This window comes from Nerophis lumbriciformis, linkage group LG06, assembly GCF_033978685.3.
Source record: "Nerophis lumbriciformis linkage group LG06, RoL_Nlum_v2.1, whole genome shotgun sequence".
Lineage (NCBI taxonomy): Eukaryota > Metazoa > Chordata > Actinopteri > Syngnathiformes > Syngnathidae > Nerophis > Nerophis lumbriciformis.
The window spans coordinates 13,635,951-13,654,242 of record NC_084553.2 but is presented as its reverse complement, the minus strand read 5'-3'; the positions used below and the strand labels follow the sequence as shown (position 1 = coordinate 13,654,242).

General features: G+C 41.3%; 1 protein-coding gene across 1 annotated transcript in view; it reads right to left on the bottom strand.

The window, feature by feature from the left end:
• Window positions 1-18,292, bottom strand: part of LOC133608962 (uncharacterized) — a 73,430-nt gene that overhangs the window by 12,472 nt on the left and 42,666 nt on the right. The window contains exons 24-32 of the mRNA XM_072913402.1: window positions 18,240-18,292; window positions 15,396-15,552; window positions 15,170-15,298; window positions 12,261-12,408; window positions 11,845-11,888; window positions 11,582-11,776; window positions 2,539-11,313; window positions 2,240-2,451; window positions 1,983-2,154 (exon numbers count right to left, since the gene is read on the bottom strand). The exon at window positions 18,240-18,292 is cut by the window's right edge and continues 187 nt beyond it. Of these exons, the coding sequence (XP_072769503.1) occupies window positions 1,983-2,154; window positions 2,240-2,451; window positions 2,539-11,313; window positions 11,582-11,776; window positions 11,845-11,888; window positions 12,261-12,408; window positions 15,170-15,298; window positions 15,396-15,552; window positions 18,240-18,292 (9,885 nt within the window). The remainder of the gene's footprint in view (window positions 1-1,982; window positions 2,155-2,239; window positions 2,452-2,538; window positions 11,314-11,581; window positions 11,777-11,844; window positions 11,889-12,260; window positions 12,409-15,169; window positions 15,299-15,395; window positions 15,553-18,239) is intronic.

The following is an 18,292-nucleotide window of genomic DNA, read 5'->3' as shown; positions in this document are numbered from 1 at the left end:
TGGCTGTTAAAGTGTACCAACTTTTCAGATTATGTCCTAATCCTTCTACTATTAAGGTGAGAGGCATGATTTATGACCGACAATAAACTTTCACGAGCACCCAGGTGAGGAAGAACTCACCGCCCGATGATGTCAATATAGCCGCATAAACTAGTGATCACAGCGCTGCTATAAATAGTTTTTCTGCGTCAGCGCTTATGATAACACATACTTGCCAACCTTGAGACCTCCAATTTCGAGAGGTGGGGGGCGTGGTAGTGGTTGGGGGCGTGGTTAAGAGGGGAGGAGTATATTTACAACTAGAATTCACCAAGTCAAGTATTTCATATATATATATATATATATATATATCCCCGCGACCCCGAAGGGAATAAGCGGTAGAAAATGGATGGATGGATGAATGGATGGATATGTAGATATATATATATATATATATACTGTATATATATATATATATATATATATATATATATATATATATATATATATATATATATATATATAAATAAAAGAAATACTTGAATTTCAGTGTTCATTCATTTACACATGTACACACACATAACACTCATCTACTCATTGTTGAGTTAAGGGTTGAATTGTCCATCTTTGTTGTATTCTCTGTCATGTTCTCTATCTTTCTAACCATGCTGAACACCCTCTCTGATGATGCATTGCTGTGGGCACGCACAAAAGTGCTTTCATCAAATGCACTACATGGCAGTATTGTCCTGTTTAAGAGTGTTACAACATTGCTGTTTACTGTAGACGTTGTTTATATTGTGGGAAAGCGGACTCAGGTCCGCATGGAGCTGGAGGGGGCGTGGCCTCCAGCTCGGCCTGAATTTCGGGAGATTTTCGGAAGGAAATTTGTCCCGGGAGGTTTTCGGGAGAGGCGCTGAATTTCGGGAGTCTCCCGGAAAATCCGGGAGGGTTGGCAAGTATGTGATAACAATATAACTAATACTTAGTTAATATTCAAGTCACGAAATGTAATAATAATAATAATGGATTAGATTTATATAGCGCTTTTCTAGAGACTCAAAGCGCTTCACAGAGAAGTGGGAACCCATCATTCATTCACTCCACATTCACACCTGGTGGTGGTAAGCTACATTTGTAGCCACAGCTGCCCTGGTGTAGACTGACGGAAGCATGGCTGCCAGCTTGTGCCTACGGCCCCTCCGACCACCACCCATCATTCATTCATTCACCAGTGTGAGCGGCACTGGGGGCAAGGGTTAAGTGTCCTGCCCAAGGACACAACGGCAGTGATTTGGATGGCAAGAGGCGGGGAGCGATCCTGCAACCCTCAAGTTTCTGGCACGGCTGCTCTACCCACCACGCCCAAATTAAATGGAGTATTGATGGTGGTTTTGGGGTGGGTATTTATTGGGTTTTATGGGCGTAATAGAGGCTCCAGAATGGACTTTTATTTACGAGTTAGAATACATTAAAAAAAATGCATCAGTCGTCATGTCTTTCATAATGATTGTGAACGATAGGTATATTTATATAGCGCTCTTTCTCTAGAGACTCAAAGCGCTTGACATATAGTGAAACCCAGTATCTATGTTTAAGCTACATTCAAAACATTGTGGGTGGCACTGGAAGCAAGGGTAACGTGTCTTCCCCAACGACACAACGGTAGTGACTGGGATGGCGGAAGTTGGAATTGAACCCGGAACCCGCTGGCACGGCCGCTCTACCAACCGAGCCACGCCGTCCCCAAACATTGTACATGTGCAAGGATTTGCTTCTGTGAAATGAACAGCGATAACTAAGCATCATAGTGGTCTAGAAAACCGCAAGTAAGGAATCGTTCTCTCTTTTATTCTATTTAGTTTGTGTATTAATCATTTTATTACTGTATTCACGTGTGGCGTAGGTATCAATTTAAGGATAGTTGGAAAATGACACTAAAGCTCCATTGTCGTAATGAAACTCAAACTATGACAGAGTACCTCCTGTACGTGTAAACTTACATTGACATTCAGGGTGGTAGCAGCATCCTTCGGAATCATAGACCTTGGTGGCTTTACGTCCATTGGCACAGATGAGTGCTTGTGGCACCGGACAGGTTTTTGGGTACTCCGTGACCACGCCATTTCTGCACATAGCTGTGGTGCAGTTGTCAACAATCCACAACTCTCCATTCTGTGAGGCGACAACACAGTACTGGTGAGATGCAGCACTTCCGCTCTTTTGTATTTGTCATACAGTAGGTCAGATTTGAGCTCACCCATCTTGATGGAGACACATGAGTGCAGTCCAGGGTGGATGTGGATGGGGACATGTGTGTTGTTGAAATGGACTCTGACGTGGTAGACTGTGCAGTCGTGCCGGGTATCGGTGTTGGACACAAATTGGATTGGGACACAACTTTACAGGATGTGTTGCAAAATGCAACAAAACACCAACCGGAACCATGTGTTACATTGTACACAACGTCACCTGCAAAAGAGGAGCGAGCATGCACATTTTATTTTAAAATAACAGAAAATGTGATGGATAAGTAAAGGTTAAATAAACGTCACTTACCCGGACTGTATGTTTTTCCATGGAAAAAGCAGGAACACGGAGTGGAAGATGGAGAAGTAGAAGCTGTAGTTACAGCTTGACCAGTACTGACTGAATTACTGGTGTACACAGTTGAACTACCAGGAAGTGTTTGAGTTATTGGTCTGATAACTGTAGTGCCCAAAACACTTGTTGGAGTCAAAATAGTTGAGGTCAAAACTGAAGGTTGTGTAATCACAACTGTTGTTTGTGGTCCTCCAGTGACAACACCTTCAGTGGTTGATGGTATTTTGGTAGTTGTGGTGTTCACAAAGGGTTGGGATGTTGTTCCCAAATGTTCTGTAGTTGTTGCTGTGCTACCTGGTAGAGAGGTTGTAGCTTTCTGAAGTGTAGTGGTAGAAGTGGTTGATGTGCCAGTGGTAAATTCAGGAGTTGTTCTCTGTGCTGTAGTGGTTTCTCCCGGTCCAGTGGTAGTTTCCAATGAGGATGTTGATGGTACTTTAGTAGTTGTGGTACTAACAGAGGGTTGGGATGTTGTTCCTGGGTTTTCAGTAATTGTTGTTTGGCTACCTGGTACAGAGGATGTAGGTTTTCCAAGGGTTGTGGTAGAGGTGGTGGTTGTGCCCGTGGTGAATCCAGGTGAGGTTGTCTCACCTTGTACAGTTGTTCTCTGTGCTGTTGTGGTTTCTCCAGGTGCAGTGGTAGTTCCCAATGAGGATGTTACTGGTACTTTTGTTGTTGTCGTACTAACAGATGGTTGGGATGTTGCTCCTGTGTTTTCAGTAATTGTTGTTTGGCTACCTGGTACAGAGGTTGTAGTTTTTCCAAGAGTTGTGGTCGAGGTGGTTGTTGTACCAGGTGGTGTGGTCTCACCTTGTACAGTGGTTCTCTGTGCTGTTGTGGTTTCTCCAGGTGCAGTGGTAGTTCCCAATGAGGATGTTACTGGTACTTTTGTTGTTGTCGTACTAACAGATGGTTGGGATGTTGCTCCTGTGTTTTCAGTAATTGTTGTTTGGCTACCTGGTACAGAGGTTGTAGTTTTTCCAAGAGTTGTGGTCGAGGTGGTTGTTGTACCAGGTGGTGTGGTCTCACCTTGTACAGTGGTTCTCTGTGCTGTTGTGGTTTCTCCAGGTGCAGTGGTAGTTCCCAATGAGGATGTTACTGGTACTTTTGTTGTTGTAGTACTAACAGATGGTTGGGATGTTGCTCCTATGTTTTCAGTAATTGTTGTTTGGCTACCTGGTACAGCGGTTGTAGTTTTTCCAAGAGTTGTAGTAGATCTGGTTGTTGTGCCGGTGGTGAATCCAGGTGGTGTTGTCCCACCTTGTACAGTTGTTCTCTGTGCTGTTGTGGTTTCTCCAGGTGCAGTGGTAGTTCCCAATGAGGATGTTGATGGTATTTTTGTTGTTGTAGTACTAACAGAGGGTTGGGATGTTGTTCCTGTATTTTCAGTACTTGTTGTTTGGCTACCTGATACAGAGGTTGTAGTTTTTCCAAGAGTTGTGGTTGAGGTGGTTGTTGTACCAGGTGGTGTGGTCTCACCTTGTACAGTGGTTATCTGTGCTGTTGTGGTTTCTCCAGGTGCAGTGGTAGTTCCCAATGAGGATGTTACTGGTACTTTTGTTGTTGTAGTACTAACAGAAGGTTGGGATGTTGCTCCTGTGTTTTCAGTAACTGTTGTTTGGCTACCTGGTACAGAGGTTGTAGTTTTTCCAAGAGTTGTAGTAGATCTGGTTGTTGTGCCGGTGGTGAATCCAGGTGGTGTAGTCCCACCTTGTACAGTTGTTCTCTGTGCTGTTGTGGTTTCTCCAGGTGCAGTGGTAGTTCCCAATGAGGATGTTGATGGTACTTTAGTAGTTGTGGTATTAACAGAGGGTTGGGATGTTGTTCCTGGGTTTTCAGTAATTGTTGTTTGGCTACCTGGTACAGAGGATGTAAGTTTTCCAAGGGTTGTGGTAGAGGTGGTGGTTGTGCCAGTGGTGAATCCAGGTGAGGTTGTCTCACCTTCTACAGTTGTTCTCTGTGCTGTTGTGGTTTCTCCAGGTGCAGTGGTAGTTCCCAATGAGGATGTTAATGGTACTTTTGTTGTTGTCGTACTAACAGAGGGTTGAGATGTTGTTCCTGTGTTTTCAGTAATTGTTGTTTGGCTACCTGGTACAGAGGTTGTAGTTTTTCCAAGAGTTGTGGTCGAGGTGGTTGTTGTACCAGGTGGTGTGGTCTCACCTTGTACAGTGGTTCTCTGTGCTGTTGTGGTTTCTCCAGGTACAGTGGTAGTTTTCAATGAGGATGTTGATGGTACTTTTGTTGTTGTAGTACTGACAGACGGTTGGGATGTTGTTCCTGTGTTTTCAGTCATTGTTGTTTGGCTACCTGGTACAGAGGTTGTAGTTTTTCCAAGAGTTGTGGTCGAGGTGGTTGTTGTACCAAGTGGTGTGGTCTCACCTTGTACAGTGGTTCTCTCTCCTGTAGTGGTTTTTTCAGCTCCAGTAGTAGTTACCAATGTGGCTGTTGATGGTATTTTTGTTGTTGTAGTACTAACAGAGGGTTGGGATGTTGTTCCTGTGTTTTCAGTAATTGTTGTTTGGCTACCTGGTACAGAGGTTGTAGTTTTTCCGAGAGTTGTGGTCGAGGTGGTTGTTGTACCAAGTGGTGTGGTCTCACCTTGTACAGTGGTTCTCTCTCCTGTAGTGGTTTTTTCAGCTCCAGTAGTAGTTACCAATGTGGCTGTTGATGGTATTTTTGTTGTTGTAGTACTAACAGAGGGTTGGGATGTTGTTCCTGTGTTTTCAGTAATTGTTGTTTGGCTACCTGGTACAGAGGTTGTAGTTTTTCCGAGAGTTGTGGTCGAGGTGGTTGTTGTACCAGGTGGTGTGGTCTCACCTTGTACAGTGGTTCTCTGTGCTGTTGTGGTTTCTCCAGGTACAGTGGTAGTTCCCAATGAGGATGTTGATGGTATTTTTGTTGTTGTAGTACTAACAGAGGGTTGTGTTGTTCCTGTATTTTCAGTAATTGTTGTTTGGCTACCTGGTACAGAGGTTGTAGTTTTTCCAAGAGATGTGGTAGAGCTAGTGGTTGTGCCGGGGGTGAATCCAGATGGTGTTGTCCCACCTTGTACAGTTGTTCTCTGTGCTGTTGTTGTTTCTCCAGGTCCAGTGGTAGTTCTCAATGAGGATGTTGATGGTATTTTTGTTGTTGTAGTACTAACAGAGGGTTGAGATGTTGTTCCTGTGTTTTCAGTAATTGTTGTTTGGCTACCTGGTACAGAGGTTGTAGTTTTTCCAAGAGTTGTGGTCGAGGTGGTTGTTGTACCAGGTGGTGTGGTCTCACCTTGTATAGTGGTTCTCTGTGCTGTTGTGGTTTCTCCAGGTGCAGTGGTAGTTCCCAATGAGGATGTTGATGGTATTTTTGTTGTTGTAGTACTAACAGAGGGTTGTGTTGTTCCTGTATTTTCAGTAATTGTTGTTTGGCTACCTGGTATTGAGGTTGTAGTTTTTCCAAGAGATGTGGTAGAGCTGGTGGTTGTACCAGTGGTGAATTCAGGTGGTGTTGTCTCACCTTGCACGGTTGTTTTATGTGCTGTTGTGGTTTCTCCAGATGCAGTGGTAGTTCCCAATGAGGATGTTGATGCTATTTTTGTTGTTGTAGTACTAACAGAGGGTTGGGATGTTGTTCCTGTGTTTTCAGTAATTGTTGTTTGGCTACCTGGTACAGAGGTTGTAGTTTTTCCAAAAGTTGTGGTCGAGGTGGTTGTTGTACCAGGTGGTGTGGTCTCATCTTGTACAGTGGTTCTCTGTGCTGTTGTGGTTTTTCCAGGTTCAGTGGTAGTTCCCAATGAGGATGTTGATGGTATTTTTGTTGTTGTAGTACTAACAGGCGGTTGGGATGTTGTTCCTGTGTTTTCAGTAATTGTTGTTTGGCTACTTGGTACAGAGGTTGTAGTTTTTCCAAGAGTTGTGGTAGAGCTGGTGGTTGTACCAGTGGTGAATTCAGGTGGTGTGGTCTCACCTTGTACAGTGGTTCTCTGTGCTGTTGTGGTTTCTCCAGGTGCAGTGGTAGTTCCCAATGAGGATGTTGATGCTATTTTTGTTGTTGTAGTACTAACAGAGGGTTGGGATGTTGTTCCTGTGTTTTCAGTAATTGTTGTTTGGCTACCTGGTACAGAGGTTGTAGTTTTTCCGAGAGTTGTGGTCGAGGTGGTTGTTGTACCAGGTGGTGTGGTCTCACCTTGTACAGTGGTTCTCTGTGCTGTTGTGGTTTCTCCAGGTACAGTGGTAGTTCCCAATGAGGATGTTGATGGTATTTTTGTTGTTGTAGTACTAACAGAGGGTTGTGTTGTTCCTGTATTTTCAGTAATTGTTGTTTGGCTACCTGGTACAGAGGTTGTAGTTTTTCCAAGAGATGTGGTAGAGCTAGTGGTTGTGCCGGGGGTGAATCCAGGTGGTGTTGTCCCACCTTGTACAGTTGTTCTCTGTGCTGTTGTTGTTTCTCCAGGTCCAGTGGTAGTTCTCAATGAGGATGTTGATGGTACTTTTGTTGTTGTAGTACTAACAGAGGGTTGAGATGTTGTTCCTGTGTTTTCAGTAATTGTTGTTTGGCTACCTGGTACAGAGGTTGTAGTTTTTCCAAGAGTTGTGGTCGAGGTGGTTGTTGTACCAGGTGGTGTGGTCTCACCTTGTATAGTGGTTCTCTGTGCTGTTGTGGTTTCTCCAGGTGCAGTGGTAGTTCCCAATGAGGATGTTGATGGTATTTTTGTTGTTGTAGTACTAACAGAGGGTTGTGTTGTTCCTGTATTTTCAGTAATTGTTGTTTGGCTACCTGGTATTGAGGTTGTAGTTTTTCCAAGAGATGTGGTAGAGCTGGTGGTTGTACCAGTGGTGAATTCAGGTGGTGTTGTCTCACCTTGCACGGTTGTTTTATGTGCTGTTGTGGTTTCTCCAGATGCAGTGGTAGTTCCCAATGAGGATGTTGATGCTATTTTTGTTGTTGTAGTACTAACAGAGGGTTGGGATGTTGTTCCTGTGTTTTCAGTAATTGTTGTTTGGCTACCTGGTACAGAGGTTGTAGTTTTTCCAAAAGTTGTGGTCGAGGTGGTTGTTGTACCAGGTGGTGTGGTCTCATCTTGTACAGTGGTTCTCTGTGCTGTTGTGGTTTTTCCAGGTTCAGTGGTAGTTCCCAATGAGGATGTTGATGGTATTTTTGTTGTTGTAGTACTAACAGGCGGTTGGGATGTTGTTCCTGTGTTTTCAGTAATTGTTGTTTGGCTACTTGGTACAGAGGTTGTAGTTTTTCCAAGAGTTGTGGTAGAGCTGGTGGTTGTACCAGTGGTGAATTCAGGTGGTGTGGTCTCACCTTGTACAGTGGTTCTCTGTGCTGTTGTGGTTTCTCCAGGTGCAGTGGTAGTTCCCAATGAGGATGCTGATGATATTATTGTTGTTGTGGTACTTACAGAGGGTTGGGATGTTGGTTCTGTATTTTCTGTAATTGTTGTTTGGCTACCTGGTACAGAGGTTGTAGTTTTTCCAAGAGATGTGGTAGAGCTGGTGGTTGTGCCGGTGGTGAATCCAGGTGGTGTAGTCCCACCTTGTACAGTTGTTCTCTGTGCTGTTGTGGTTTCTCCAGGTGCAGTGGTAGTTCCCAATGAGGATGTTGATGGTATTTTTGTTGTTGTAGTACTAACAGAGGGTTGGGATGTTGTTCCTGTGTTTTCAGTACTTGTTGTTTGGCTACCTGGTATTGAGGTTGTAGTTTTTCCAAGAGATGTGGTAGAGCTGGTGGTTGTACCAGTGGTGAATTCAGGTGGTGTTGTCTCACCTTGCACGGTTGTTTTATGTGCTGTTGTGGTTTCTCCAGATGCAGTGGTAGTTCCCAATGAGGATGTTGATGCTATTTTTGTTGTTGTAGTACTAACAGAGGGTTGGGATGTTGTTCCTGTGTTTTCAGTAATTGTTGTTTGGCTACTTGGGACAGAGGTTGTAGTTTTCCCAATAGTTGTGGTTGAGGTGGTTGTTGTACCAGGTGGTGTGGTCTCATCTTGTACAGTTGTTCTCTGTGCTGTTGTGGTTTCTCCAGGTGCAGTGGTAGTTCCCGATGAGGGTGTTGATGATATTTTTGTTGTTGTAGTACTAACAGAGGGTTGTGTTGTTCCTGTATTTTCAGTAATTGTTGTTTGGCTACCTGGTATTGAGGTTGTAGTTTTTCCAAGAGATGTGGTAGAGCTGGTGGTTGTACCAGTGGTGAATTCAGGTGGTGTAGTCTCACCTTGCACGGTTGTTTTATGTGCTGTTGTGGTTTCTCCAGATGCAGTGGTAGTTCCCAATGAGGATGTTGATGCTATTTTTGTTGTTGTAGTACTAACAGAGGGTTGGGATGTTGTTCCTGTGTTTTCAGTAATTGTTGTTTGGCTACCTGGTACATAGGTTGTAGTTTTTCCAATAGTTGTGGTTGAGGTGGTTGTTGTACCAGGTGGTGTGGTCTCATCTTGTACAGTTGTTCTCTGTGCTGTTGTGGTTTCTCCAGGTGCAGTGGTAGTTCCCGATGAGGGTGTTGATGATATTTTTGTTGTTGTAGTACTAACAGAGGTTTGGGATGTTGTTCCTGTGTGTTCAGTACTTGTTGTTTGGCTACCTGGTACAGAGGTTGTAGTTTTTCCAAGAGTTGTGGTCGAGGTGGTTGTTGTACCAGGTGGTGTGGTCTCACCTTGTACAGTGGTTCTCTGTGCTGTTGTGGTTTCTCCAGGTGCAGTGGTAGTTCCCAATGAGGATGTTGATGGTATTTTTGTTGTTGTAGTACTAACAGAGGGTTGTGTTGTTCCTGTATTTTCAGTAATTGTTGTTTGGCTACCTGGTACTGAGGTTGTAGTTTTTCCAAGAGATGTGGTAAAGCTCGTGGTTGTGCCGGTGGTGAATCCAGGTGGTGTTGTCTCACCTTGCACGGTTGTTTTATGTGCTGTTGTGGTTTCTCCAGGTGCAGTGGTAGTTACCAATGAGGGTGTTGATGGTATTTTTGTTGTTGTAGTACTAACAGACGGTTGGGATGTTGTTCCTGTGTTTTCAGTAATTGTTGTTTGGCTACTTGGGACAGAGGTTGTAGTTTTTCCAAGAGTTGTGGTCGAGGTGGTTGTTGTACCAGGTGGTGTGGTCTCATCTTGTACAGTGGTTCTCTGTGCTGTTGTGGTTTCTCCAGGTGTAGTGGTAGTTCCCAATGAGGATGTTGATGGTATTTTTTTTGTTGTAGTACTAACAGACGGTTGGGATGTTGTTCCTGTATTTTCAGTAATTGTTGTTTGGCTAACTGGTACTGAGGTTGTAGTTTTTCCAAGAGATGTGGTAGAGCTCGTGGTTGTGCCGGTGGTGAATCCAGGTGGTGTTGTCTCACCTTGCACGGTTGTTTTATGTGCTGTTGTGGTTTCTCCAGGTGCAGTGGTAGTTCCCAATGAGGATGTTGATGGTATTTTTGTTGTTGTAGTACTAACAGACGGTTGGGATGTTGTTCCTGTGTTTTCAGTAATTGTTGTTTGGCTACTTGGGACAGAGGTTGTAGTTTTTCCAATAGTTGTGGTCGAGGTGGTTGTTGTACCAGGTGGTGTGGTCTCATCTTGTACAGTGGTTCTCTGTGCTGTTGTGGTTTCTCCAGGTGCAGTGGTAGTTCCCAATGAGGATGTTGATGGTATTTTTGTTGTTGTAGTACTAACAGACGGTTGGGATGTTGTTCCTGTGTTTTCAGTAATTGTTGTTTGGATACTTGGGACAGAGGTTGTAGTTTTTCCAAAAGTTGTGGTCGAGGTGGTTGTTGTACCAGGCGGAGTGGTTTCCCCTTCTACAGTTGTTCTCTGTGCTGTTGTTGTTTCTCCAGGTGCCGTGGTAGTTCCCATTGAATATGTTGATAGTATTTTTGTTGTTGTAGTACTAACAGAGGGTTGGGATGTTGTTCCTGTGTTTTCAGTAATTGTTGTTTGGCTACCTGATACAGAGGTTGTAGATTTTCCAAGATTTGTGGTAGAGCTGGTTGTTGTACCAGGCGGAGTGGTTTCCCCTTCTACAGTTGTTCTCTGTGCTGTTGTTGTTTCTCCAGGTGCAGTGGTAGTTCCCAATGAGGATGTTGATGGTATTTTTGTTGTTGTAGTACTAAAAGAGGTTTGGGATGTTGTTCCTGTGTTTTCAGTACTTGTTTGGCTACCTGGTACAGAGGTTGTAGTTTTTTCAAGAGTTGTGGTCGAGGTGGTTGTTGTACCAGGTGGTGTGGTCTCACCTTGTACAGTTGTTCTCTGCACTGTTGTGGTTTCTCCAGGTCCAGTGGTAGTTCCCAATATGGTTGTTGAGGGTATTTTAGTTGTTGTAGTACTAACAGAAGGCCGGGATGTTGTTCCTGTATTTTGAGTCAATGTTGTGCCACCTGGTATCATGGTTGTAGTTTTTCGAGTAGTTGTGGTAGAGGCGGTGGTTTTGCCAGTGGTCAATCCAGGTGGTGTTGTCTCACCTTGTACAGTTGTTATCTGTGCTGTTGTGGCTTTTCCAGTGGTAGTTCCCAATGAGGACGTTGATGGTAATTTGGTCGTTGTGGTACTAACAGAGGGTTGGGATGTTTTTCCTGTCGCTTCACTAGTTAATGTGCTACCTGGTACAGAAGTTGTAATTTCTCCTTGTGTTGTGGTAGAAGTGGTTGTCGGGCTAACAGTGAATATGGGTGAGATTGTTGCGTACTCTGTTGTCTTCTCTGTGGTGCTTGTTTCTTCAGGTATATTGGTAGTTCCGCTTGAGGTTGTTTCTCTTGGTTCAGTTGTACTTCCCTTTGTGGTTGCTGAAACCAGAGTACAAATTGTAAAAACAAGGTTATGAACACAATTACTGATAAGTGATTGATCATCTTTTAAGACCTGACATATTTCATGTTCATTTAAATCATCCAGGTGACAGACAAGTTCCAACATGTGCAAGTACAGTATGAGGAGTTTTGTCTGACCCTGCATCGGGAAACGTAGTCCAGCAAACGTCTCTAGCAAGTACCAATAATTCAACTTTTCATTTTTGTACTTCATTCTTCAGATATCAGCAGGTCTGATTCGTACCAGAAGTCCTTTCAGCCGTGCTGAAAGTAAAGGGTGTTGTTTGCGGGCTGATGGTTGTAAAGCAGGGATACATGTTCCTGTTCATAGTGTTGTTGACTCCACATGTCGCCGTGATGCAGTTTCCCAGCCCATCCGAGGTGTTGTAGATGGTGGCGCCATAAGCATAGGTTTTGCCGTTAATGAAGCATGTGCACGCTGTCGTGAGAGAATATCAGCAAAATTAATGACATATGATGTGAACACAGTCTATTTCAAATACTTACTGTTTACATTGTAGTTACACTGTATTCCAGAGATTGTACAGGAGCTTTAAGAAAATACACATTTGTTAACAGCATGTTTAGATTTGATTTAGAAATGATGATGTTGATCATAACAAACAATTCATGGACAATCCACAGACAAAACATTATGTGTAATAGAAAATGTCTCATTTACACCCTTGGTAGTGAAATCTATCTAAATTAGGGTGGTCCCAAAAAGGAGGTATTCAAATTGACTCTGTTGCAAGTCTTATGTATTCTTTGTAACTTCTTTGTGTGTGCTATGGCTATTGTGTTTTTTTTTCCTGGTCTCAGTCTGGACCCCCTACCCGGGAGTCAAGCCTTGGACTGAATATTTTTGCGTGTGTGTGTGTGTGTGTGTGTGTGTGTGTGTGTGTGTGTAAACACAGACTTACCAAGTGTAACAACTTTTAGCAGGAACCACCTCTGAGATGCTGTAATGGATACCTTGGTCGTCATAGCAACCACACTGCTTCCAGGACACACATGACATGGTGTCTTCATCAAAGTACGGTTCACTCGGAGGACATTGCGGATAACAACCTGGAGCAAAATAACACAACATATTTTTGTCTGATGTAAACAAAATGAGACATTTGGCTCCTCCCTTGCACCCAAATGTTAAAGAAGACAAAAAACACATTTGACGACGAGTGCAGGAGGACCTGCCAACCAGTGAGCCAAAAGAAAGTGACCTGGGAAATTTGGGAAATGCCACCATATTTATTTAGGGCAGGGGTGCACATCATGTCGATCGCGAGCTACCCAGTCGATCGCCAGCCAGGCATTAAAAAAATAGACCTAAAAGTTAGCGATCATCAATCTTCACCATGACACTGGCTGCTGCGAGCTCATTATTAAGAAAAAATGACCGACAGGAAGGCGAGAAACCCTTTTTTTTTTTTTTTTCCAACAGACTCTCGCGCCGTACCTGCCGTCAAAACTCTAAAGTTCCTATCGTCACAGTAAAAGCGCTGCTTCATCCTGCCAAAATAAGAGTCTCAGAAAGCTGGCGTGCACAAGCTAGCAAGCTACGGAGTTTGCCGACAATGTATTTCTTGTAAAGTGTCTAAAAAGGAGTATGGAAGCTGGACAAATAGGATGCCAAAAACCCACCAGTTCCATGTGGTTTTGGACAGAAAGAAGGACTTTTTTTCTCCTCCGTTTGAAAATGCGGACGTTATCAGCACTACTGTCTGATTCCAATCAATGCAAGTCATCAAAATCAGGTAATACACCAATTTATATTCTTGTCTTCATGAAAGAAAGGAATTTATGTGTTAAACATGCTTGTATTATCTTTAAACACCTTTAACTTGTTAACAAAAATGTATCTTTCATAAATAAATAAATATATTAAATATATATATATATAAATAAATGGTAACACTTTAGTATGGGGAACATATTCATCATTAATTAGTTGCTTATTAACATGCAAATTAGTAACATATTGGCTCTTAATTAGTCATTATTAAGTACTTATTAATGCCTTATTCTGCATGGCCTTATTATACAACCAGTAAGCCATTAAATAAATAATACCCGACCAACTTTTTCCAACTGGGGAAATAACTGCACTTTAAGAAGTTCCCCATATATTGAAGTTTAATTTCATATTCATTCATTATTTATTTATCCATTATTTTTAAGTTCTAATGTGTTAACATTTTCAGACGGGGGATATTGATTTTTGAAATAGGCAAAGTGAGAACGAATATAAAATACAAATGTATTACAGTTTTAGGAGTTAAATGGTGGAACAAGCTCAGTGGTGAGCTGAAGACATGTAGTTCTTTGTTAAGGTTTTAAGAAAACCTTGAAAGGTGAAATAATTGAAAATTATAAAATATAGCAACGATTACTTTCATCCCATTGATTTTTTTTTTTTAACGTTGATGTTCCAGGCAATCTAATTTTCAGTGAATGTATAGGATAGGCAAATATAAGCTTTGGCTTCAGCCTATTCCTTTTTCGGTCATTCTTTTTCTTTTCTTTTCTTTTTGTGTGTAAATGTGTATGATTGTTAAATATGTATAATCTGTACTGTTAAACTGCTCACACAAATTGGTTGATGGTTGATTATATGACCGAAATAAACTTATTTCATTCATTCATTCATTCATTAACTAAGAGTCTTCCCTCAATAACCTCAGAATTATTGCTTATTAGTAATCCTAACCCTAACCCTTATATGTTTCCCAATTGTCCAAATAACTCTAAAGCAGTGGTTTTTAACCTTGTTGGAGGTACTGAACCCCACCAGTTTCATATACGCATTCACCAAACCCTTCTTTAGTGAAAAATTAAATGGTTTTTTTAAATTCAAGACAAAGTTATATGTTTTTGGTAACACTTTAGTATGGGGAACATATTCTAAGTAACAAAGACTTAATTTAGAGTTATTTGGACACTAGGGGAACATATTCTAGGTAACAAAGACTTAATTTAGAGTTATTTGGTTAGGGTTAGTGGGTTAAGGCCAGGGTTAGAGGGTTAGAGGGTTATAATAAGGCCGTGCCGAATAAGGCATTAATAATTACTTAATAATGAGTAGTTAAGAGCCAATATGTTACTAATTTGCATGTTAATAAGCAACTAATTAATGCTGAATATGTTCCCCATACTAAAGTGTTACCATGTTTTTTTACTGGTGCACAAAATGAACCGTGCATGAACATCACCTTGTTCAAAGAACAAAACCAACACAGAGCATAAACTCACAACAAATTACACACCTGCAAATCAGTCTGACTTCTGCTGTTGCCGTATCCGTAATACGCCGATAGGGAGAAGTTTATATTTACACGATGAGTCGGGTGTGTCTTGACCTCCGCCGAACCCCTTGAGCCCGACTCACCGAACCCCTAGGGTTCGATCGAACCCAGGTTAAGAACCACTGCTCTAAAGTAAGTCTTTGTTACTTAGAATATGTTCCCCATACTAAAGTGTTACCATATATATATATATATATATATATATATATATATATATACCGTATTTTTCGGAGTATAAGTCGCACCTGCCGAAAATGCATAATAAAGAAGGAAAAAAACATATATAAGTTGCACTGGAGCCCGGCCAAACTATGAAAAAAACTGCGACTTATAGTCCGAAAAATACGGTATATGAATGAGTTAGATCCCCTCGACTTGATCAGCTGAAAAGTAGCTCGCCTGCAGAAAAATTGTGGGCACCCCTAATTCAGGGTTTTAACATTTAGAAATATTTTTTAGTGAGGTTATAGAAAGAAACAGGAGTTTATTAAAGGTGTGTCCCCGTTGTGTAAAATGTTGGACTCTACCTTCCAGGCCGGTGATGAGGTCGGAGCAGTTCCCAGAAGGATTCCTACACGTCTTCATGCAGTCTGCTCCACAGGGCTTGTAGTGCCACTCGCAGGCAGCAGGGGCGTTGTAGTAATCACAGAAAACGGCTGAGAGAGAGAGAGAGAACACCCAGCTCGGCCGTTAGCGTCTACTTGCATTACGACCTCAGGACCATGATGTGTCGTGACGTGTCAGAACGCTTACGGCACAGTTTGGGGGTTCTCCATGAGACGCACGCTGCGGCCTGGTTGCAAGCTGAGGCGTAGGCCGCCACCGCCGTGCAGAAGCACTCACAGTCGCCGCCGGTGTCACAAGCACATGAGTCCCTCACACAGGCGTCGTAGTATGGACTCGGATCCACCTGGAACCGATTAGCACTTAAGCCATTGTTTGCTGGTTTGAAGGATTGATAATCCTAAACTGATGTGGACATTAGTCTGTCTCCATGACGAGTCAACTCTTATCCAAGATGTTAACATGCTGAGATACATAAATACGTCAAAGTTAGCCTGGCAAAATGTATAATGTATGACAATATAAAGGTTTGGTAAGGAGGGTTATTTTCTGATCCTGGAGGAAATTATTGTTGTCAAATGGCATACTACAATGGAACCCGCCTGTGTCGACGGCCATCAGTCTGGCTGACTGGTGTCGACATAACCAGTTGTCATCATTGTTAGAATAATTGTTTCTAAATGATCACAAAAACTTTGTGTTACATTGAGGGTCTGGTGAGAAGACAAAAGCTGTCTTTGAAACCTACCAAGAGTAAGGCTCGTAAAACTTCACTGTGTAGGGGGGGAAAGCAAGATGAAGGTGTTCCTGTGTTCTTTCATACTTCAAAGCGGAGAGAAGACAGGATCTGCCCAATTTCCAGACGACCTCTTTTTCAACCTCGTTTTTGAACTGTTTTACAAACGTCTTTTTGAACTATTTTATTCACGTCTTTTGGAACTATTTTACAAACTCTTTTTGAACTGACCTTTTCTGTGAATTGTTTACGACCTTTTCTGTGAACTTTTTGCGACCTTTGTCCTTTGGAAACAGCGGTGGCCATGTGGTCGGGGAGGGTCCAAATTAAAAGAAGGAGGCGTGCAATCTTTTGGCAGAGTGTGCTGAGATACTGTGCAAGGGTACAGTGTACAGACGACTCTCCTCAATATTGAGTCCAAATTGAATTCTGTCTGTTTAATTCTTTGCCTCTTGTCTTGTTTAATAGATGTCATCAATGTTTGAACCTGATAATCATAACCAAAACTAAACATTGCTACCGTTACCTGTTACCATGTAAATGTGACACTATGTGCCCCTTTTCTTATGTCTGTACATCACTTTGGCCAACTGGGGTTGTTTTTAAATGTGCTCTATAAATAAATAAACTGAACTGCACTAAACTGAACCTTTGTGAGTGCATTTTCTATTTAGATTCAGGTGTTTTCATGATATGTTATGTTTTTATTAACAGAGCTGCTGCAGTAATTTCGTTGTATATCTTGACTTCTGTGACGATAAAGTGGTTTTGTTCTGTTATGCTGTCTTGCACCACTACTTTGATCTCACCTGCTTCTCTTTGTGAAAAAATTTAATAAGTATATTCTATTCATTACTGCGATAGAATGCAGGTTAATACTGCCATGCTTTTATTTTGAAGCTTACTTTGCACTGAACAAGAAGTCACATATACACGCACACACATACACATATATACTGTATATATACAAACATACACACACAAATATATATATATATATATATATATATATATATATATACATATATATATACACAAATATATATACATATATATACATACATACATACATACACACAAATATATATATATATATATATATATATACACACACACACGCGCACACACAAATATATATATATATATATTAGGAATGTCCGATAATGGATTTTGCCGATATCCGATATTCCGATATTGTCCAACTCTTTAATTACCGATACCGATATCAACTGATACCGATATCAACCGATATATACAGTCGTGGAATTAACACATTATTATGCCTAATTTGGACAATCAGGTATGGTGAATATAAGGTACTTAAAAAAAAATAAAAAAAATAAAATAAATTAAAATAATTAAATTACAAACATTTTCTTGAATAAAATAGAAAGTAAAACAATATAAAAACAGTTACCGTATTTTCGGACTATAAGTCGCAGTTTTTTTCATAGTTTGGCCGGGCTCCAGTGCGATTTATATATGTTTTTTTCCTTCTTAATTATGTATTTTTGGCAGGTGCGACTTATACTCCGGTGCGACTTATACTCCGAAAAATACGGTACATAGAAACTAGTAATTAATGAAAATTAGTAAAATTAACTGTTAAAGGTTAGTACTATTAGTGGACCAGCAGCACGCACAATCATGTGTGCTTACGGACTGTATCCCTTGCAGACTGTATTGATATATATTGATATATAATGTAGGAACCAGAATATTAATAACAGAAAGAAACAACCCTTTTGTGTGAATGAGTGTGAATGAGTGTAAATGGGGGAGGAAGGTTTTTTGGGTTGGTGCACTAATTGTAAGTGTATCTTGTGTTTTTTATGTTGATTTAATAAAAAAATAAAATTAAAAATGATACCGATAATAAAAATACCGATACCGATAATTTCTGATATTACATTTTAACGCATTTATCGGCCAATAATATCTCTAATACATATATATATATATATATATATATATATATATATATATATATATATATATATACATACATACACACACAAATGTATAAATATATATCTTGGAAGCAAGAGACAGAAAAAAATGGCAATATATCGATGCCGGCAAACGTATCGAGTTCAGTTTTATTTATCCTTCAATTAATTGACCTATTAATTTTTTGGGCCCAGGCCTACCCTCAAATTTTAGCTGGGCAAAAGAGGTCAACCACGTATGTTGAAAGAAGGACACTGGTGGACATGGACTGCGGACTGGGCTGTTGACAAAGGCGGGACCTACTTAAGCAGTTTCCAGAGTAAATGCTTTTATGTTGCCATAGTTACCTTTGAGTGACAGCTCTGGAAGGTGACACTGATGATGATGCTGCATTGTCTCT